The sequence below is a fragment of the Podarcis muralis genome, chromosome 2 (genome assembly GCF_964188315.1).
Source record: "Podarcis muralis chromosome 2, rPodMur119.hap1.1, whole genome shotgun sequence".
NCBI lineage: Eukaryota > Metazoa > Chordata > Lepidosauria > Squamata > Lacertidae > Podarcis > Podarcis muralis.
This window is the reverse complement of record NC_135656.1, coordinates 38,552,905-38,575,498: the sequence shown is the minus strand read 5'-3', so window position 1 is coordinate 38,575,498 and position 22,594 is coordinate 38,552,905. Positions and strand designations below refer to the sequence as shown.

At 42.7% G+C, this 22,594-nt stretch overlaps 1 protein-coding gene across 2 annotated transcripts in view; it reads left to right on the top strand.

Moving 5' to 3' along the window:
* The first annotated feature begins 1,558 nt into the window (after positions 1-1,558).
* MYOCD (myocardin) overlaps positions 1,559-22,594 on the top strand; it is a 136,054-nt gene continuing 115,018 nt past the window's right edge. For both annotated transcript variants that reach the window (XM_077924275.1, XM_077924274.1), the window contains exon 1: positions 1,559-1,651. In XM_077924275.1, the coding sequence (XP_077780401.1) occupies positions 1,574-1,651 (78 nt within the window). In that variant the 5' untranslated portion in view covers positions 1,559-1,573. The remainder of the gene's footprint in view (positions 1,652-22,594) is intronic.

Sequence of the window (22,594 nt, the reverse complement as noted above, 5' to 3'; positions counted from 1 at the left end):
AGCCTCAGCCCTCCAGATGTTTTGAGACTACAGTTCCCATCATCCCTGACCACTGGTCCTGCTAGCTAGGGATCATGAGAGTTGCAGGCCCAAAACATCTGGAGGGCCACAGTTGGGGAAGCCTGGGCTAAGGGTTTCCCTACCACAAATCCTCCATGGGCCCCATTTTGCAAACATCCCAAATGCAGAGGAGAAATTGCAAGAATAACTGGACCTCAGGTTGAGTCCTAAATTCCACTGTGTCCATGTGCAACAACTCCCATGTATGCTGGGAAGCAAAGGAACCCTCTCTGCACCTATACTTTCAATAAGTGTGGGGAAGGAAGCATTTTGCTAGGGGAACCAAAATGGATCAAATTTTGCCTATCCTAACATGATACATGGGGTAAACACAAGAAATCCGGTATTCTCTATCCCCATATTTTGAGCTCCATGTAAACAGCAATTCTCTGTCTCACCTCCTTTTCAGGAGCTTGCCACCTAATTAAGCTAATACAGATAATGAGACAATTAGATATCTGTCACATACACTGCAATACAAATAGGAGTCAATTGATATCTTGGTCCATTTATAGTCCTTGTGCAAATTCTCTTTCAATGAAGTTCTTTTGCGGGGTGAATTTGAACACGGCAATAAACGAGTAGCGGTAGCATGGATGCTTGCCATATAAATGGGAGCACTCCATATAAAGTGCTGTTGGACCACATTTTGCCACCATATGGAGCAGCTGCCAATTGGAAATGGTTTCAGGCAGCTTCTACTAATCTCTGTAAGGGCAGTGGTCTTCGTTTATTCTCACGGGAAGCCTCCAGGTTCAAGAGGGGTGGGGGAGACTAAAAACTTTCTGAAATATGGTCTCCAGTGCAGAGCCAGGGGCAGCTCATTTCATTTATTCTTTCTCCCGCCCCCCCCCTTTTTTGGAGTAGGGAGGAATTCTAGGTAGTAATTTCCCAGAAGAAAACAAGGTAGGATAAACTTTGTTCATTCTCTGTCTTCCACATTAAAGGGGGCAGTTTAGAACTGATGGGCAGTAAGGAAGCACTCTGTCTAAGCTGGCAGATATCAGGAAAGAACTCTGCTTTAACACCTCCTTTTTTGAGAGCCATGGATCTTGTAAAATTTGCAAAGGGAACTAGATCTTTTCCTAAGAATAAACATTCTGGAGACTCGGGTTTTTTAAAAAATTAAAAAATACGCAGTCCCCAGGAGCCCTTGTCATCCTGTCCTGCTCTTCTCTGACTAATCTGCTTTGTAAGTGTTGGGTCAGGATCAACAATGGTTTTCCACTAAGGTCATTTACTTTCTCTGTTTACACTGCTAATTTTATCACAGCTTGGAGTGGGTAATGGCATTATTTATGTGCTCAGTCGGGGTGATGAATGTTAGTGCTAAATAAAGGCCTCCTGGCAGGGCAGGTGTGGGGCTGATAATGGCAGGTTCAAAGCTGTATAGTTCAGCGGAATTAACTCTGGCTTTGAAAGGGGGCTTGTGTTTACTACAGAGCAAGTTACTCAACAGCTAGGAAGCAGTTCTACTGCACGCGGCCTATGGATATACAGAAGGAATTAATGAATGTGCTGCTCCTTTAAGAGACACACTTCTCAGGAAGTCATCAGGAGTGTCAGATCAGCCATTCTAAAATCCTGTAGTGTGAGTGGGATTAAATTTGTACTATTAGATTATACACATTTCTGTTGTTTGCATGATTTATTTTTGGTTACACATTTGGAAAGGTTAGTATTTGTTCCACATAGTTGTTGTTATAAACTTGTGGTGCTTTCAGATTAGTGTTTATTATGGGACTTGGACTGCTCATGCAGGCGGATTTTCTTCTTCTTCCTGCAGTGTTCACACAGCATCTTTGGCATCAGAATGCCAGCCTGTATTTTTCCCATTGTAGCTAGATCTACATTTACCATTTACATTTACTGCAAATCTGTTCAGTTTGAAAATCCATGTAACTATTGCCAGTGTTTGAGATACCTAGCTGAAAAACGTTATTTTGCTATGTTAAAGCTCCCAACTGCAAGCACTCTTGGAGATTTTTGTGCCCTGAACACTGGAGAGCAAGAGGTATTTTGAGGCAGTAGTAGGGTAGGAGCCATGTCAAGTTAAAATATGACTCTTTGTGAGCATTTGAACCTCTGCTGTGATTCTGGCTGTGTATACATCATACCTGTAAGGCATAATGCTTGCTCTCAAAGGGCTGCTGGGCTCAGCAAGGAGCCAGTGTGGTGTAGTGGTTAAGAGCGGTAGTCTCGTAATCTGGGGAACTGGGTTCGTGTCTCCGCTCCTCCACATGCAGCTGCTGGGTGACCTTGAGCCAGTCACACTTCTTTGAAGTCTCTCAGCCCCACTCACCTCACAGAGCGTTTGTTGTGGGGGAGGAAGGGAAAGGAGAATGTTAGCCGCTTTGAGACTCCTTAAAGGGAGTGAAAGGCAGGATATCAAATCCAAACTCTTCTTCTTCTTCTTCTTTAACTAGACATGTTGGTGTCTGAATCTAAGATCTTTTGCATGCAAAGCATGTGCTGTACTAGAGAATTGGAGACCTTTCCACTTCTGTGGAGCATATAGTATATTTTCCAGTTGGCACTGGACAACCCATGGCTCCTGTTAAGTTAGAGAGAAATTCCATGCCACATGGAAATGACGTTATTTTTAGTGCAGATATTGGTTGCTTCCATGATTACCATTTCTGTCGCTAATTGTCTTCATTGATTTGCTTGGTTGATGAAGTAGATCCAGACTAGAGAGGTCAAATTGATTCATGCTATTTCTGGGAGACTGCCATTTAAATGCTGCTAGCAATTACTGTCACTAGCCTTCAGGCCATGTCTGGTAAAGAATGGAGGGTTTAAGCTGCAGGCAGTGTTGAAAAGGACTTTTTCTGAATTAAAATCTGGAACCAAAGGAGACTCCTAGCTGCTCCTCTCACTGTGCATGTTATGTGGATAATGTGAGAAGGAATTATCTCAGTGTGAGTGGCCCATCAGGAATACATAGATGTGCTTAGCAAAGAACTTAATAGCCTAGGGGTGCAGTTGCTCATGACGCAATATACTAAGCTGTGGAAAGTCAGGACACTATTTTTAAATGTCCAGAACATTGATATTTCTAAACAAATATCTCCCACTTCTGATATTGCTCAGGAGTCTTCAGAGTCTGTGCTGGCAGTTTTCAGGCAAGATTGCTTGTGGCAATGTCATTTCCCAGGAAGGAAAAGAAGTTGTCTCCCAAGGAGCTTTGTATAAAGGGACAGGTGGGTGACAAGTTCATATCCTAGGGTCTCCAATACATGCATGTGTAACTCTGCAAGCTGTGCATACGTTCTACCACTGAAGTATGGCCTCTCTTCTGTTTCCCACAAACACACACTCCAGCTACTCTTTCAACTTCTCTTTTCCAGAAAAAAAACCTGTGCCTTAGTGGTTGGAAAACATTCTGCTCATAACACAGTTAATAGTCGACGGGATATGGGGGCCAGCATTATAAGGTTTCTTTATCACCCTCCTTGGTTATGGCCAAACCATTAAAGAAATAAACTAAAAGGCAAAAACAAATAACAAAAAATTAAAACCAAATATCCCTAAGGCATGGAAAATTTAATTTTGAATAACTAAGGGTTGGCTTAACTTAGAGTTAGGTAAGCTTATCTGTAGACCACCCTCAGCTTTGCCTCTCCTAGTCATTTCTAGGCAACTGAGGCATGCAAATGCAACAGATATGATGCCCAACCAGGACCCAATTATCAACTTGTTGATATAGTTAATTTGTCAGAGAAAGCAGGCATCAGAACTGTTAGCCAGGTTAGCTTAGTCTCCACAGCCTCCATCCCAAGGATGTGGCTGTAATGCTTCTATTAAGAACAAACTGCAGCTTCAATACCCTTTTATGCCTCAAAACCAGTAGTCCAATATTCTGTGGTCTGCTGACCAGCTGTAGCTTTCAGTGGCTATGTTCTACCTCCAGTTTGCCTCTGATGACTAGTTGCTGGGCACCACAAGCAGAAGGAGTTCTGTTGGGTCCTGCTGGTGAGCTTCTCTTAGTTGGCCACTCTGAGAGCAGAATGCAGGACTCAATGGGTTTTTGTCCAAATCCAGCAGAGCTCATGTTGTGAGCTAGCGTTCTATACTAGAATGTCTGTTTAGCTGGCATGGTGAGTTACTCCCCTTCCTTCTCTGAATCAGGGTTGAATGTGCCGCACTGTCCTCATCCCCCAGTCCTTCAGCCCTTAGGAGCTGTTTCATGAGCAAAGGCAAGACACAGCAGCATGTCATGTTCTTGAGAAATGGGGAAACTGTTACTAGGCCATTTCTACTTTTATCACAGAACTAATGAGTTGGTGGATTTCTGTTTTGGAAATTGTTGATACAATATTTCCGGACACTCTGTTTCCAAAACAGAACGCATACACAATTTTTGGACTAAAAGGAAGAAGGGGGGGGGGGACAGACCCTTACTAGGATGCTGGGAAAGGTACTCACTGCTTGTGAGCTTTCTGTGAAGATGCGTGAATAGCACAAATGATTAGCCAACACCAATGAAGGAAGGAAAGAATGTGAGACACTATTTGTCCCATAAACCTCCATCTAGTTCCTTAAATACATCATCCTGCGCATAGTGATAGTGTTAACGTACAGTTTGCTTTATTATAACCATTTATTCTAGACAGCCCATTATCCTTTGTTGTCATAGAGACTGGTAAATAGGAAGATGTGTTGCAAATTTTATCAGTAAGTGTTCTGTGTTATCATGATGGCTGATAAAAGTGTTGGCTCCAAAATTCAATCTCTGGGAGACGTAGCTAGAGACAGGCAGTTTACGTTGATTGATGTCCATTTATTGACGACTCCACATTTCCCAGCATGCCCTAGAAACATGACTGTGTGCTTATTTCCTGGAACTCCAGGAGGTCTCATGCTTCCTCAGTGATATAATAATTGCCATTTTGGAGTGGATGCCATTACATTTCTGTTAGCTATTAGTGATGTGTAATTCAAGTGAGTCATCACCCTTTGGCATAGTGGAAAGAAAATACAAGATCCAAATGACAATGCAAACTCCGCACCAGAACAAGAAGCCATTTGGAGTTCATTAACTGAGAAAACGTAACAGGAACACAAGTAATGATGGAGTGGTGAGATAGGGACTGGCACTTGGATTGCTTGAGGAAGATTAGAGAACAATTCTGTGCCATTTCATTAAGTATGATGCCGAGTTTCTGCTTTGATTCAAGCTTCACTATATGGAGTAGTGCCAGCTGACCAGGGAAAATGCTGGAACTGCCTCTTCTTTTGCTCCCAAGTAGGCTTTGCGCTGTACTTTTTGCTGGGGGTGGGGGTGACTGGTACCATTTGCACCAAAAGGTGATGCACATGTTGTTCATGCTTGTGCTTGTTATATGCCTGGCAAAAAAAAAGAATGAGGGGTGGGAGGTGGGCAGATCATTTCTGTTGTGGATCTTTACTACACACATAAGAAAGTTCAGCATTTCCTAAACATTCAGCAAGCAGATCCATCACCCAGGCCTCGTGCCTGACCTACAAGTGAAATAATCTTTTGTGTTTCCAAACTCATTGTGACTTATTTGTGGGCTCTATCTCTTTAAAAGCCAGTTATGGTTCCATTCTGGTTGGCTCATTTTCTGGTTTGTGTAAGCAGAGGGACAGGTGTAGGCTTTTGTGGTCGTCCCATTGATTTATATAGTGTCCTCATAGCTTCTTGTGAAAGCACAAGTAGCAGAAGAAGTCTCTGCTGTGTGGAACTTACAGTCTGAATTTGGACGGTGCGGGGAGAAGGAAGGAGAAGCAAGGGTAGCAAACCAGTGAGGAGTGTGGAGGAATGGGAAGAGGATAATGTACTGAGTGAAGAATGTGAGACCCTAGCATCACCTAGAAATATGTTATTTTCCATACCAATTTCATAGAGCTCCTCCCTCCTCCAAAACTATTTCACTCATCTGCCCATTTTCTCATATGATGTAGCCCAGGGGAGCAGCTGCATCTCCACATTACTGCTGCTCTGAAGGCAGCTCCTTATACATGCTTCCCTTTAAATTGTCTGTGTTGGCCTCTACTTCCTTATGGGGTGAGCACAGGGCAGTGGAGCCAATGGTTTCTGCTGGAGAGGTTACAGAGTCACCTTCAATTGGGATCTGCACTTTGTTAAACTATTTGAAAGGAGAGCATTTCTGCTGTTTCCTTCTGCGAAGGGCAGAAGAAAAATGACTCTATTATGGCTGTGTCTAGCATAGGCCTTGGCTGGATGCCAATGGGATTTACAACAGCAGGGTGAAAAGTCTAAAGGGAAAACAGTTCATCCTGCTTGTGGACAGTTCGGATGGGGTCTTTGAGGAGCAGAATGGAGGCTTGTCTGGGCCTTGCCATTGAAAAGTTGTCAGAAAAGCTTCCTCTTCAGGGCATGAAGCATGATGTCACCAGCAAAGATGAAGATGGGGAGAGAGAGAGAGAGTTTAAAGAGAGGTGGGGAACACATAGGAAAGAGTCCGTGTATTTTAGGTCATGGAAAGACTGGGTATGGGAACTTGTTTTGCAAAGAGTGTTCCCCATTTTAAAGCAATAGTTGGAGACACTAGCAAAAGCCTGGAGAAGGTAAGATGTTGCAACAACAGGTTTAGCCATCTTAACACTGAACTTCCATTTCAGGTGTAATGGCTTGTATGTTTCTGTAATGTGGGCTGGTGTTTTTACTAGCAGTAATTTAGAAGATGAATGGAAAAATGGCAGCCTACCCTGATTTGTCCGGCCCGTTCCATGAATACATGCATCAAGATGGGCATGCCCATTACCTGAGTGGTGGCCTTTTCTTCAGAAAAAAATGAAAAGTTGGTTCTCTGCATCATCAAGAGTGCTGGCCAGGAAAAAAGCAGATAGAGAGACAAAAGAGTCTGCAAAGTTATCAAGCAGGCAAATTGTGGTTGAGTGGTGGGGAAAGAGGCAGATTCTTTTTCTCCTGTTCTTCTGGGGGTAGCTGAAAGCCATATGGCAATGTGGGGGGTGTGTGTGGCATTTCTGTGCTGTACAGAGACAGGAAATGCTTCAAGCTGAAGACCTAGGAACCTAGTCTGTAATTCCCCACTACCCCATTCAAAAACTTGCAGGAAAATGTTCCTTTTATTTCAGAATTCTGAGACATACTTGGGGGGGGGGATGATTATGGGATGTGGTACCAAACACCATGCATGTTCCTCAGCATGAATCTCTCCAACTCAGGCTTTGCAGAAGGTCATTGCTATTACAAAGTGTTTCGGTGGAGTCTGATCCAAGGAACTTAGGGCCAAAACCCACCTTCTGCCATGGCCTTACCGTATGGCCTCATGTTTCATTGTGACGATCTTTGAAAAAGGGGATTCAATAATTTAATGGATGATAAGGCTATGGATACTGGTCGTTTTGGCTATATATTGACTATGGCCACTGAATACCAGCTGGTTGAGAGCAACCAGAGGAGTCATTTGTGGCTGCAGAAGTGCACTTCTTGTGGGCTTTTGAGAGTCATCTCATTGGTCAAGGTGAGAAATGGGATGTTGGACTAGATAAACCCATTGTCCGTTCTAGCAGGGCTTTATGTCCTTAAGTGCTTTATTGTGCTTACCTGAAGGATGTGGGCAGAGAATGGGTTTATGCAAAAGTGCACGAGGTGAGTTTGCATAGCAATTCCATGGAGCTGTGCTCTTCAAACTGTTCAGTGGAGATTTTCCTGTGGCATTGGGATGGAGACTTGGTTGTTGTTGTTTTTAAAAAAACCAACTCTACTAAACATCATATTGTCCTGCTTTGATTTGCCTGATCCATAATAATCTCATTTATACTTGCCCATTATTGCAAGGCAGGATATTTCTCTTTTTAAACAATCCCACATTTTATGGAGCAATAAGGTTTTTCCTAGTATCGCTGTGCTCATTCACTGATAACTTAGTGTGTTGCTCAAACAGCTATTCCTCATTACTCTGCTACTCTGCCACTCTGCCAGAGTCCTTCAGTGCAGTCCAGCCTTCCACACAACTCATGAGGCTGTTGCTGAGCTTTGTCATTCACAGTTATTGGCCATGCTGTAAGAATCTGTTTTTTGCTTTACCTCGTTAAAATGAGTGTTAGTATCTGCATACTTCGTCTGTTCTGTTGACCAGAGGTTACTTAGCCCATGCAACACTTGTTAAAATGGAGGCACTTGTATGGATAACATTTGGATTTAGTTATAATGTCTAAGTGCTATTGTACCCCTACCAACATGCAACAAAGGGGAACCTTCCTGATCTGCTCTGCAGAAGCAGGTAAAAGAATGGCTTGCAAAACCATAGAGGTAGTTATAGGACGACACTTTGCATTTCCTGTACAATTTCTTACAGTGTTAAGCTTAAATCAAAATATGATCCCAAAATAAAATGCTTGAACTAAATGGCAATAATTTATTGTGTTAAAATCAATGAATGGAGAGTGGCTTTATGGCATTTGGCTCCTCCTGCAAAAATAAAGAAGTTCCTTTTCATCACTGGGAGGGAGGAACGGTGATCATGGCTCAGCAGGTTGTTTAGGTCTGAAAGTAACCTCCACAGGTGTGCTTCTTCAAGAGAGGAAGTTTGTACTGGAGCCAAACGTGAACATGGCGGCAGACAGTTGGTTTCCTGTGATAAGAATAGCTTGGCTGGAGCAGATGAGCCTGAGCAGGGTCCAGGTTTTATGTAGATCCTGTAGAAGCTTTATAGAAATAGAGGGGAGGTAGAGGAGGGTTTTTTCGCTTCAAGCTTAGTTTTATTGGTTTAAATTTTTATTGTGAGATTTCTGCTGTACATCTGTTCTGGTACACACATAATAAGTGAATGGAACCTTGCAACTAGGAATGATGATTTATTCTATTTAGCTTAGGAAATTCCAAAGTTCATTTGAAATCTTTGTGCATCTCATACCTACTGAATTTACATGCCCAGACAACACTCTTTACCTAGATGGCAGTGGACCACCAACTTAAATTGGTTTAATAGTCTTCCCATTTCCCCAGAGAAGCTTGGAATCATAGTTCCATAAGTGAGGGGGAGACTAAGGGTCCCTATTGATTTAATTCCACCATGATTCACTATGAAATATCTTGATGCAATTTAACAATAAAGGGATCTCCAGACCAGTCAGCATTCACTCCAGTAACCGTGAAGGCAGACCCTCCAAGTGTCCCTGTTTTCCAGGGACATCCTTGATTCAGAAAAGCCACCCCAGTTTCTGATTTGATCGTGGGATGTGAAGGTGCAAGAGAGCTCTTCTCCACTCCTTTTGACTGCTCAAACTGGGCATTGCTGGCAAAGAAACAGAGGATCCTTGCCCCTGAGCCAGAGCATCAGTCACATGCTGAACCTGCTGCTTTATCTCAATAGAGATTAACCCCAGAAGTCACTGTAAAAGCACTAATGTATACTCACCTGTTCATCATCAGTCTTAAGGCCATAGGTTGGAGTTTTGAAGGTGGTTCATAGGGAATTGTCACTGCTAATATTCTAGACTTCATGGTGGCTAGGGACTCACTGTGTGCCCTGAATAACTTGGAATATCAGGAAGTGTTTAGAGCCCACAAAAGGCACACCCCGGTTGTCTTTTTAAAAAAGTTTCTTTCAAGTGTGTGTGTATATGTGTATGTTTGTGTGTGGGAGAGAACATTGGGGCAAGATCCAACATAGTGTGTGTAGCAGGACTTCTCCATCCTTCCCTCTCTCTTCATCTCCTTCTGCCATCCAGAGCAGATTTGGGGGACACTGTACTATCCTGCAGTTTCAAACCACACTGAGCCCTCAATATTGTACCATTTAACCAATTTGGAATAAAATAAAGATTATTAAAACCGCAATTCAACATTTAGCAGCAAGAACATTAACAAATCAGTTTATAGCAGCAAAATACTGCTGTCCCATAGCACCCAGTTGAAGCCTCCCCAAATGCATAGCCCAGAGGTAGCCAACATGGTGCCCTCAGATGCTATTAGACTTCAACTCCCATCTTCCTTAAGCAATGTGAGACCTCTGTCTCAAAGAAGACTACTGTATTCAATATGAGCAATTTCATGAGAGCTGTATCAGTGAAGCCAAATTGAAAGCCAAAATAGAAATAGCAGGGATTAGCATATTTGCCTTTTTGTGGGCATCCTCAGCACGCATGCTGCGTGTCTAAATTGCAGATCTGATTCACAGCGCAGAAGTCAGCGTGCAAGGAAAATTCTTCAATAGTTGAAAGCATGAGTAATAACCAAGATGGCATTTAACTATTCAAACAAGAGATAAGGAGCTGAGGCTGGGTTCTTATAGAGCTGCCCTTTATCTTTTTATAGATGTCACAACCAAAGAAATGGAAAACATAAAAATTATTTTTTAGTGTTTTGTTCCTGCTATACTTTAAACACGTACTGAAGTTGTGGGCCCAAGGCATAGTGGAGCCACAGGCTGTGAGTCCCAGCTGAGATTACAATGAACAAGGACAAGCATTTTGGGATTTAAACAGGCCACAACTTTACTGATTACAGTAGGCCAAAAATTTCCTGGTGTCAGCCACGGGGCAGGGGCCAGAATGGGGAGAGGTGTTCAGCCCCTTCACCCCACTGGTTGGTCTTTGAAACTTGCACCTGCAGCCTCAGGGAAGAGTTAGACAGCTGCAGGTTGTTTTGCAGGAGTCCCCTGGTGGCTGGGAATGTTGAGAGTCTTGCAGTGCACTCCCTGACCCATGGAGCTCCAAAATATGCTAGAGAGTAAGGCATCCAGAAAAGACTGACAGAGTTTGTATGTGACTGGCCTCCTAGTGCTCAGGGTTAGAGGATTGTGCCTATGCTAGCCCTCCAGCAGCCTGCATATGTGAAAGGAGTTACAGGGATCAGGTAACCAGAGGAGTTTGCAGAATAGAATGATAACTGCTATGTGCAAGGACATTGTCTTGACGACTAAATCCCGTTCCTTAAGAGACATGAGATATTGCAAAACATCCTCCTCATGAGGATGAGATGGGTGAGGGCCTGCTCCAGCTTAAGACCCAAGGACCTTGAAGGAAGACCATGCCCTGGAGTATGGCTGAAATGTAGGGGGACAATGGACTGTAATACTCCCTGTGTCGCAGTGTGTTTCCAAGTGCCCACAACTCCATGGGAAAGGGCCAAGCCCAAGGTGCAAGAGCTTGAAAGTGATTCTCCTGAAACCAAGGCAGAGCATCTGCTATGTTGTTGTCGGGGCCTGGAACAAACTTGCTAAGAAAGAGATGCTAGCCAGCAAGCCTGAAGCAACCTGATGAACCTGTCAGACTGGGAAGAATGTTTCACCGGGATTCTCACCACTGCCTGGTTATCACACCAAAAACATACCCTGGAGTATAAATCTGCCCAAATGTGTACAGCCACAAGGATGGGCAATCACCTCACCTGCATGCCTCATACCATCACCTCACCTGCATGCCTCATACCATGCAAATCTACTCCAGAGGTTTGGGGGGATACCAGAGAAGGGTTTTTTGGGGTGTACAGTGGTCATGGAGAGAAAGGGGAAGTTCTGTTGCACAAGCAGAATTTGTTCCATTTGTGCATTTCCTTTGTTGTATGCAACTCAATGTTACATAGTTATTTAAAACACTGGAATATGTAAAGCGTTAAATAGCTTAAAGTTCAGGTCAAAAACATGTTAGTAGTCTTTCTTTTTTTCTTTGTAAACCACCCTGGAAACTCTGCAGAAAGGCAGTATGGGAATCTTAATAAATAAGTGTTTATTTTACAGCAAAACTACAAAAGACACACAAAGAACTTGCACAGTGAATAAAAGCACAGAAGTACTTTATAGTGGGTGGACTGGAGTATGAAGCGGAATTGAATGACCCCTCTTCAGTCTTCATCTTCCTACTTGGCTGCCAACCAGGTCACATTACTCAATTCTTGCTTCAAAGCACAGACATCACAAACTTTGTACAGTGGTACCTCAGGTTAAGAACTTAATTCATTCTGGAGGTCCATTCTTAACCTGAGGTACCACGTTAGCTAATGGGGCCTCCCGCTACCGCCGTGCTGCCACGCAATTTCTATTCTCATCCTGAAGCAAAGTTCTTAACCCGTGGTACTATTTCTGGGTTAGCGGAGTCTGTAACCTGAAGCATCTGTAACCCGAGGTACCACAGTATATAATTTACTCTTGAGTAGCTCTGTAAGAGACCCAGAATCATTCAAGAATTTGCAGACCATAGCCTTTGCAGACCATAGCCCTTAATACAGGGGTCAGCAACCTTTTTCAGCCGTGGGCTGGTCCACCATCCCTCAGACCATGTGGTGAGCTGGACTATATTTTGGGGGGGAAATGAATGAATTTCTATGCCCCACAAATAACCCAGAGATGCATTTTAAATAAAAGGACACATTCTACTCATGTAAAAACACGCTGATTCCCAGACAGCCCATGAGCTGGACTGAGAAGGCGATTGGGCCGCATCCGGCCACGGGCCTTAGGTTGCCTACCCCTGCCTTAACATCTATCCTCTTGTTCTTCATATCTTGCTGTGCATAATAAAATTAGTTTATGGATTATGAATCCCCCGTATGGATTATGTGCCCACGTTGCTGAATCCAAATTAAGGTAAAGGTAAAGGTACCCCTGCCCGTACGGGCCAGTCTTGACAGACTCTAGGGTTGTGCGCCCATCTCACTCAAGAGGCCGGGGGCCAGCGCTGTCCGCAGACACTTCCGGGTCACGTGGCCAGCGTGACGAAGCTGCATCTGGCGAGCCAGCGCAGCACACGGAACGCCGTTTACCTTCCCGCTGGTAAGCGGTCCCTATCTATCTACTTGCACCTGGGGGTGCTTTCGAACTGCTAGGTTGGCAGGCGCTGGGACCGAACAACAGGAGCGCACCCCGCCGCGGGGATTCGAACCGCCGACCTTTCGATCGGCAAGCCCTAGGCGCTGAGGCTTTTACCCACAGCGCCACCCGCGTCCCTAAATTAGTGACATTTAAAAAAATGATTGGTAAACGTAGCAAACCTAACAGCAGCTTCCCATTAGAAGCTTTTTCCCCTCACCTGGAGAAAGACACAATATCAATGGCTTAATACATGTCAGCGTAACAAGCTTGTTCTTCCGACAGCCTCATTCTTACCAACATCACCAGGCCCGTGGGGTGATAAAGAGCTCATTAGCTTGAGATATCCAAGTCAGAGAGCTTCTTCCTATGAACCATTACCTCACTCCCACAAGCACACCCAGGCAAGCTGCCAAGTCAGATTCGTCTAAACACGAATGGGTAGCAAATCATCTGTGCTCGCTGCACTAAGTCTCCAGCTCACTAGGTAAGTATGAGATGCAGACAGCCACCCACAGGAGCAGCTCTGATAATGCATGTAAGAGAAAGAACAAATGCTGAATCACTTTCTTGATCTAGGACATACCTGAATGCTCCTTTGGGCTTCATCTTTAATGGATGTTTAAAAATTGAGTGATTTAATTTCAGGGCAGCATGGAGTTAGTTTAGGACGTTCTCTTGCAGCAGTTCAGTTTACTACGATTTATTTTATATTTCTAGTAGTGTGTCCAGTGAGCAAAGTCATCTGGATTCTTCTGAGCATACATAATAATGGCAACTCAATTTATTTTGAAAAAACAATAGCAAAACCTTGGCAGAATAAAAAATGAACTTATTTAATTTACACAATTCCAATGGCAATATTTGGGAATTAGAATGACTCTTTAGTAGGGCATGCCATTTGAGATGGTTTTTGAACATGCAACCACCAGTTATAAATATCCACACTAATATCATTAAATGATATTCAGGCACATTGATGGGCCTATACTCAAATAAAAATCTTCACAATATACTAAATGGTGCTGCACGTTTTCCTTTACTCCTTGTGGATCTTGCATGTGAATTCTTTGTATTTTGAATTGTTCTGTAAACATGAATTTTATCAGACAGTGAGAGGCAAAGGTACAAATTGCTTTGTTTCAAAGGCAGCAGTTGCCTGTTCTGCCTGTGATTATAATGTTACTGCCATTATATGATGAATTGTAAAACAGAAAATAATCACTCTGTTATAGCCAAGGTAGACCTATATATCAGCCTCAGATTTGATGTCCAGCTGAAGGATTTGGAAAAGTGGCAGAACAACCTGCTATCTTCATGGCAGTTTGGGTATATTGTGCTGACAACTTCAGCTGGCATCATGGACCACAAGGAAGCTAGGTGAAAGCACACAGGAGGAAAAATACTGCAAATCTTTTTCTAAACTTGTGAAAACAGGCAAACAAATAAATTGTTCAAATGGGGGGGGGATGTGAGTTCAGGTTTGGCTTATAATCTGGGACTAATCAAGTATAGGAAGTATGGGCTTGAGGAGGGAGGAGGCTCATGCAACTATGGGTAGGAAATATTTAAGTGGGTTTTCATAGGCAGTTCTTCTCTTCTGAGAGTCCTGGCAATTGTGGTTCTGTGAGAGGAGAATTCTCAGTACCTGCAGCAAATTCAAATATTTCAGTGGAAGCCAAAATGGTTAAGCCAGCATAAATTTGCAGCACAAATATTCTTTCTGGGGTCTTTGAAGCTTAGTCCAAAGGCTATTGCTCTAGATAGAGAAAACATCGCCTGCATGATGCCCAGTGAAGTTTTGGAGGACTTGTGCTTTATGTGTAATGTATGAACATAAGTGGAAGAGAGAAGCATTTTTTTATAGTGGTGCTAGCATGGCCTTGCACACTCTCCTTTCACTGAGATAGTGCAGAACTGTCTTGTAACACAAACATACGCACACACACACACACACACACACCCCTGTGCCCTGCACCCATCCCCACCAAATGCTAGTGGCACAATGCCACAACCTGGCCTTTGACTGCCAATAACTCACTAGACCTGTTTAGTGTCCACTGTTCATGCCAGCTTCTTGCATTTGCTCCACGCATCAAGGGTGACGGTAATGGAAAGACCTTTATAATTTCTCAGTAACAATGTTGGCAAAGACATCACACTTTTTGAGGGTGACGGAAGCCACATCTCTGATGTGGTGCAGCTTCCAGAGTCTTAGACGAAGCATTGTTAGTGCTCAAGAGCTCAGTGGGTGCATAAATGCACAGCCCCAGCAAAAGAGAGGGAGAGAGAAAAGGGTAAGCCTGCTATCATATTTGTGTCCTGATTGTGCTCATGTTATTCAACAGAAAGGGCCCTAGACTAAACTATACTACTCATAAAGATAGAGCAACACACGGCTGAAACGCATGGCCAGCATGCCAGCATTTTTCAGTCAGGTTTGCAATACTAAGTTCTCCCACAGGATATGCAAGTCGGGATTGTATTTATACTGTGTGAGTTTGTTATATAATTAAAGGCCTGGAGAGAAAAGTGAAAGGAATACTCAAGTGGGGAGGGGGGGCTTACATCAGATGAAGCAGTTTTTGCAAACCTCAGCATTTGTAATTGTTTTGTTTTGAAAGTGAAAGAGAGTAAGTTACGCATTCCGAAACAGAAAAGTGCAGTGCAATCCTGTGTCTGTTTACTTGGAAGTAAGTGCCACACAGTTCAATGGAGGTGTGCATAGGATTACAGCCTTCCCACAGCCATGTTTTTTTTTTTCTTGTGGTGCATGAAATTATCAAATAGTAGCCTGAACCTTGCAAGCTTTCTTGTAAGCAGTGTTGGTCAATAAGGAGGACCATGCTTCCACTGTATCTTCCACCAGCTATTTTCACTGCCCTCTCTGTATTGATTAGGTGTGAAAATCATCCCTGACAACTATGGTTCACTGATCACTAAAAAAACCCTACATTTTATTTTATTTTTCATTAACACTGAGTGTGAACTAAGTGTGTACTAAGATCTGGAATAGCAGAATAATTAAGAATGAGGATTGTTTTCCCATTTGTTTACACCTGATATGTAGCAAACCATCAATTTTGCATTTAGGATGAGCTGTCATCCCAGTGATCTCACTGTGGCTTTCTCAAGTACTATGGAAAGTGATCCATGGGGATCTAGACTTAATGGTTTTGAAATCCACAGCATGTCAGACATCTAGTTTCCCAAAGGTAATTCTGCACATATCACTAGAAAGTGGTGAAAAAAATATTGATATATGAAATCACAATCATTTGCCAAAAATTGTGATGTGATAGGGTTTGATTCAGTAATATGATAGCTTCACCCAATGAAAATTTTCATTTGCAAACTGGAACATGTCACATACATATTGTATATAGCTTTGCAGTCTTGCACCTTACAATCTAGTGCCATGGCTAGAATTACGGGTTTGTATGGAGGAAATCAAAGTTACAACCCCTGATTATTGTGTGACCTTTGTCAAAATGCCATCTCTCAACTAACTTACAGAGTTGTTATGAGTGCTGTTCTTTGTTGCTTTGTAGAAAGGTAGGATACAAATGTAACATACAGAGACAAGATTCAGAGGCAGCAGGGTTGTCCTATGTACTAAGCAAGCCTTTACAGTGTAGTTCTTGGGTAGGCAAACTAAGGCCCGGTGGTCAGATCCAGCCCAATCGCCTTCTAAATCCAGCCCGTGGACGGTCCGGGAATAAGCGTGTTTTTACATGAGTAGAATGTGTCCTTTTATTTAAAATGCATCTCTGGGATATTTGTGGGGCGTAGGAATTCATTCATTTTTTTTCTTCAAATATAGTCCGGCCCACCACATGGTTTGAGGGACGGTGGACCGGCCCCCTGCTGAAAAAGTTTGCTGACCCCTGGTGTAGTTCATTAAGTTATCTTTCAGCTTTGAAGCAGGGAGATCTCAAGTGGCCTGGATCCAGTTGCTTTTTCTCAGCATAACTTACCACTTAGGGTTGGTGTGAGGATACAATTGAGGAAGAGTGGGATTAAAATGTTGTTAATATTAAAAGTAAAATATAAAGCTATTTCAAGTATTGCTGCTTATATCCTCTGTGTTTTCATATGTACAGTAAGAAATGCAGAAAAAAATCATAATTGGAATTACCTTTTTTGTCTTTTAAATATGTAAAATTCATTTAAGGTTTCCCTAGAGGTAGCAGAGGGACGCGGGTGGCGCTGTGGGTTAAACCACAGAGCCTAGGACTTGCTGATCAGAAGGTTGGCGGTTTGAATCCCTGCAACGGGGTGAGCTCCCGTTGCTCGGTCCCTGCTCCTGCGAACCTAGCAGTTCGAAAGCACATCAAAGTGCAAGTAGATAAATAGGTACCGCTCCAGCGGGAAGGTAAACGGCGTTTCCATGCGCTGCTCTTGTTCGCCAGAAGCGGCTTAGTCATGCTGGCCACATGACCCGGAAGCTGTACGCCGGCTCCCTCGGCCAATAAAGTGAGATGAACGCCGCAACCCCAGAGTCGGTCACGACTGGACCTAATGGTCAGGGGTCCCTTTACCTTTACCTTTACCTAGAGGTAGCAGAGGATCTGAAAGACGGCAGTTGTGTATTGATCAAAGTGTGCTCTTCAAACCTCTTTTTGTATATGTTATGTTCATACCATTTCCCATTCCTGGTGACATATTTTGTACAAGTGACCCATTAGCATTATCTGTGGCTCATTCTTTCTCTTGCATGCTGCTTCCTGTCTTGCTGTTGTATACAATGGTTGAGGAAGGCTGCAAACTATCAGACTACCTTCATGGTGAGAAGACACTAAGATGCAGTTTTCTTTTTGCCATGGGCAGGTGGGCAAATAGAATAGACTAAAATACCTTGGAACTAATTATACTTCCAAATTATACTTCTTCCTATCCAATACTTTTCGGTCATTCCTTGTAGCATCTCCAGAGATACTATTCTAGTAACGGGGCTTGGTGAGATATGGGGGTGTCCATTGTGTATGTTCTAAGGAAGGATGCGATTCCCTAGGAGTTGTTATTGTGAAAACATTTCCGTCTCAGGTCTTGCTTCTTATTGAGAAAAGCCAATACCCTTCATTCTGTCAGATGGCACTTAACTGCTGCCGTTACTCTGGATGAACGAACATTTGTGTTATATTTTCCAATAGCAAAAACTGGGGTCACCAGGGTGTCTGCTGTTTCTAGCCAAATCCAGATGGGGTTTTCCTATAAACAAGTGCACACAGAATATTTATACAGGCAGTGGCACCTGACGCCTTAGCACTCAGGACATTCTATTGAGTAGCCACTCATACTATAAGTCACGGCCGTGCATTAAGTAAATATTTTAATATAGCCATGTCACTGTTTATTATGGAATGGCGTGGGCCCAAATGCTTGCCTAATGCTTGGTTAAAAAGTCAGTTTACACCATCCTTTACAGTGAATCAAAGAATGCATAAACGGGACTCTTTTGTTACTCAGAGCTCTGTTTACTTTACTTTTCTGTAAACCTTTCGAAACACTTGCTTATAAGAGCTGATAGAACCCAGATTTTCCCCTGTACCAAAGGTGTCCTTGATGTCAGAAAGGTACCACACAGAGTAATCAATGGAGTTTCCACTGAATAAGCACCAGCCTTTTTCTTTGCTCCTCCACAGCTTTGTTTAGAAAACAGAGCAAGGGGAAAGAATGAAGACAAGCTTGAAGCATGAGAGTTTAAAAAGAGCAGGAGCGGAGAACTGGCCACAATAGCTGAAGCTACCTAGGCATAGGTAGCAGAAGTGAAGTGGTGGTGGTTGATGGACCAGAAAGTTCTAGGTCTGCAAATGAAGCAACCTTCGCTTCCTGGGACATCCTGTCAGATGGCCACCTCTTTCCATTGTCTGTCTTGAATATTTCAGCATCATGATAGAGAAATAAGAGAACATGGTCCAGTTCACAACACATGTTGCAAACTGAAGCAGCATTAATTCTAAGTGATTTTCACCTGCTAGATTTCTGAACTTAGGTTTTCTGAGTCTGGACAGTGACTTAAGTAGTACCATTTTCTTCCAGAGTTGCTCATTATGGAAGCATACAGAAGAAAATACAAATCATATATTTAAATCCTAGTACTCTCTTGTGAATTCTGCCTAACTGTGTCATACATTAATTTTTATTTAAATGTGAGGTTAACTGCAGGTAAGGAACCCTGTGTGTCTTGTATACGTATTTGCCTAATTTAGCACTCAGGAACCTGTGGCCCTCCAGATATTGCTGGACTCAAATTCCCATTGGCCCCAATCAGCATGGCCAATGGTAACATACAGTGGGAACTAGAGTCCATTCAACTCCCAATGTTTCCCATGTTAATCAACTTACTGCCATTGTTAGATGTTTCGCCTAGTGATGGATTACCAGTTGAGTGCTAGCTGAAAATCTTCTGCAGAAAATGTAAGAATTTGAATTCATTTTCATGCTTCCCCTTTGGACACATTTGTGAGACTAATTTGATAAAGTTAGCAAGGCACTCCAAAGTTCACAAGTTTAATTGCGCACATACTGCAAATATTTACGGTTCACTATATTAAAGTTTGTATCAAACACTTGGGCTAATTTTGATGAAATTGAACAGCAAGCAAAATTTACTCTACCAGAGAGCACAAAAAACCAAGATGGGATAGCACCCAAAGCCTTAGATGAACTTTCTCCAAGAGACAAGTTTGGGGGTAAATTCATTTATCCCTGTCATGGATGCTCTTGAAGCCTACCTAGACAGAAGAGCAACAGAGTATAGGAGTGTAGCTAGCAATTTTTCATTTTTGGTGAGCTTGCAAGCAACCAAAGAACAGATTCACAATGGTGTTGAGATGTTGATGCAAGAGTATCCAAAGGATGTTGACCTTAGTCTAGTTGATGAACTCTTGTACTTCCACCTGTACATCAAACAAGCTCAACCTGAAAAAGAAAAAATCAGCCACCAAGATATGTATCAAATAATATTCCAGGGGAAAATTTGGACAGCTTTTCCAAATGTGGAAACAATTTTCAGATTATTCCTGTGTTTAATGGTTACAAACTGTACTGGCGAAATATCATTTTCTAGTCTACAAAGGATAAAGAATGATCTATGGTCAACAATGTCCCAAGATCAAGTTGTTTGATCTAATCGTTCTCTGCATAGAAAATGATAAGCTGCAACTTACTGATTTTAATGATATAATTGATAAGTTTGCATCCAAAAGAGATCAAAAGAAATTGTTCTGACTTTGTATATAGTGTAATATTATAACATAGCTATGATTCACCTATGAATGATTTGTGTGAATGTTAATTATATACTTTTGTAAACTTATTAAAGGTTATAAATTCATAAACAATATTTTTATCATTGCTAAAGTATCAGCAATGTTCTATTTTCATTGAGTAGATAAAAAAGCAATGTGTTTTTCTCATGATCAGATGCTATGGTTTGGGCTGCCCAGGGCCTCCAGTTTCTTTAATCTGGGCCTGTGTCTGGTACCTAGACCAGCAGCCTCTACTGTCTGACCAATCTTTGCCTCAAGGTAACTGACATTTTGCCTTCATCTCATCCAGCTATGCCCACCATATATAATTGCCAGCACCTTCTGGTCAGTACCTTAGAACACCTTGTTATCTGGCTCCCCCTTCCATGGTAGCCAGACTGTTGGCATTGTCATCACACCAGCAGTAACCAGTCTGGGTAGGAAGTGAGGGAAACACTTTTATTCCAGAGCCATTCACTCTTACTCTTTGTAGTGCTTCATGGGCAAGGTGTGGTCAAAAAGATACAGGCTCTCTGCCTCAGCATGGCATGATGACACCAAGCCTGTTGTCTCATGTGCCCCTATCATGAAGACACCTGAGATGCAGTACATAACAGTTGGATGGAGAGGGGTCCCTATCTGCCAGTTATAATGAGAACAGGCAAACAGCTGAAGTAGAAACAGTTCCTGTTGATCAAAATCAGTTGTGATGTACAGTCTGGGGTTCTTGTGTTTTCAAAAGCTGCTTGGCAGAGTAGCAACATGTGTAGGTTTCCTTCTCGCTGTATTTCCATCTCCATCTCCATCTCCGGGAACAAAAATTGTCTTGGTGTCTAGGGTAAATGCCATCTGAAATCTCTGTGGCCTAATTTCAAACTTAATCTGAAATTGCTACCCCATAATATTCTCCATGTATGTACATGGATACTCATGTGCCCAACCAAAGCATCTGTTTTTGCATCTTGAGTCACAGTACCACTGAGACATAGCAAACACATATATTGCGCTTATATCAACAACCCAAAGCTTAGAATCAAATTAAGCATTTATTTATTTATTTATTTATTTATTTATTTATTTATTAAACTTGATAATTCCTGGTACCCCACATACAGATTGTTACAAAAATAAAAGATTGGCTATATATGTAACATTCAAACTGGATGGGTAAACCTGGGCTGGATCTAGACACATCAAAGAAGCGTTTCAGTTAAACACGTAAATTTAAATAGAGAAACCGGTAGGGGAAAACGGGCCATCTGGTGGCACAGTGTTATATCGCATATACAACACATACAAATCACTTTTTCTTTGCCAATCTAGCTGAGTCCCTGGAGTTCGGCTTAAAAGGTGGCAGAGGTAGAACAATCCTAATGCCACATATGGTGAAAGGAAAGGAGTAGATGTCAGAGAGAGATGGTGGAAATAAAATTAGGTTAGAGAGGAAAGGCTGGGGGGAAAAACCCCTCTTGCTAACTCTTAGCTAGCATGGCTAACTTGCTTGAGAATTGGAGAAGCACAAATCTAGAAACTGGGGGTGGGGGGAGCAGATACTATCTCTCCTAGAGCCAAGGGGTAGTGATGGAGAGGGAGGCATCTTGGGATGTTTGTGGATCATCTTAGGCCCCAAGCCAACAGAGCTGCTTAGACAGTTTCTCCTGGGGGTTAGCTGAGTCCTGCTGGCCCTTGAAGTAGTAAGAGACTTCCTGAAATGGACCATGAAGCTGTATGCTTCCTAGAATCTTTGACTAAACTGAGTACAGTGGTACCTCGGGTTACAGACACTTCAGGTTACAGACGCTTCAAATTACAGACACCACTAACCCAGAAATAGTACCTCGGGTTAAGAACTTTGCTTCAGGATGAGAACAGAAATCACGCGGCGGCGGTGCGGCAGCAGCAGCAGGAGGCCTCATTAGCTAAAGTGGTACCTCAGGTTAAGAACAGTTTAAGAACGAACCTCCAGAACAAATTACCGGTAAGTTCTTAACCCGAGGTACCACTGTACAACAAAACAAAAATGGAAAGCAAGAAGACACTGGGGAAGAGGCGGTAGAAACAAAACAGTCAAAATGAGGAGGGAAATGTTCAGACTCCTGTGGGAGGTGTTAACCTAGAACAAATGAGGAGAAGACACTAGAGGATTGAACTGTGCATGCAGCTGGATTTCAGGTTTCCCACTATAGGTATTTAGTGTGAAAATAGAGTACCTTACCTTGTGCAGATGCCTGCTGGAGGGTTCTAACCTTAAGTTATGCTTGTGACTTCTTATGTGGCTACCAGTGGAAGTGAAAGTGTTTCAGGCATACAGTTTCTCAGTCAGAGTTCTAAGTGGATGAAAATGGTGTGTGTGTGTGTGCGCGCGCGCTCTGGAATGACTTAGGTTAGGTGTCACACAGAACAGAGAGGTGTTTGCATATTCTCAAGGGAGGATCCCTCACTGATCAATCCAAACTGAGGTCATTAATTTCAAATTACGGCCTTCTTTCCCTGGGTACCAGAAGTCACTGCTTGATA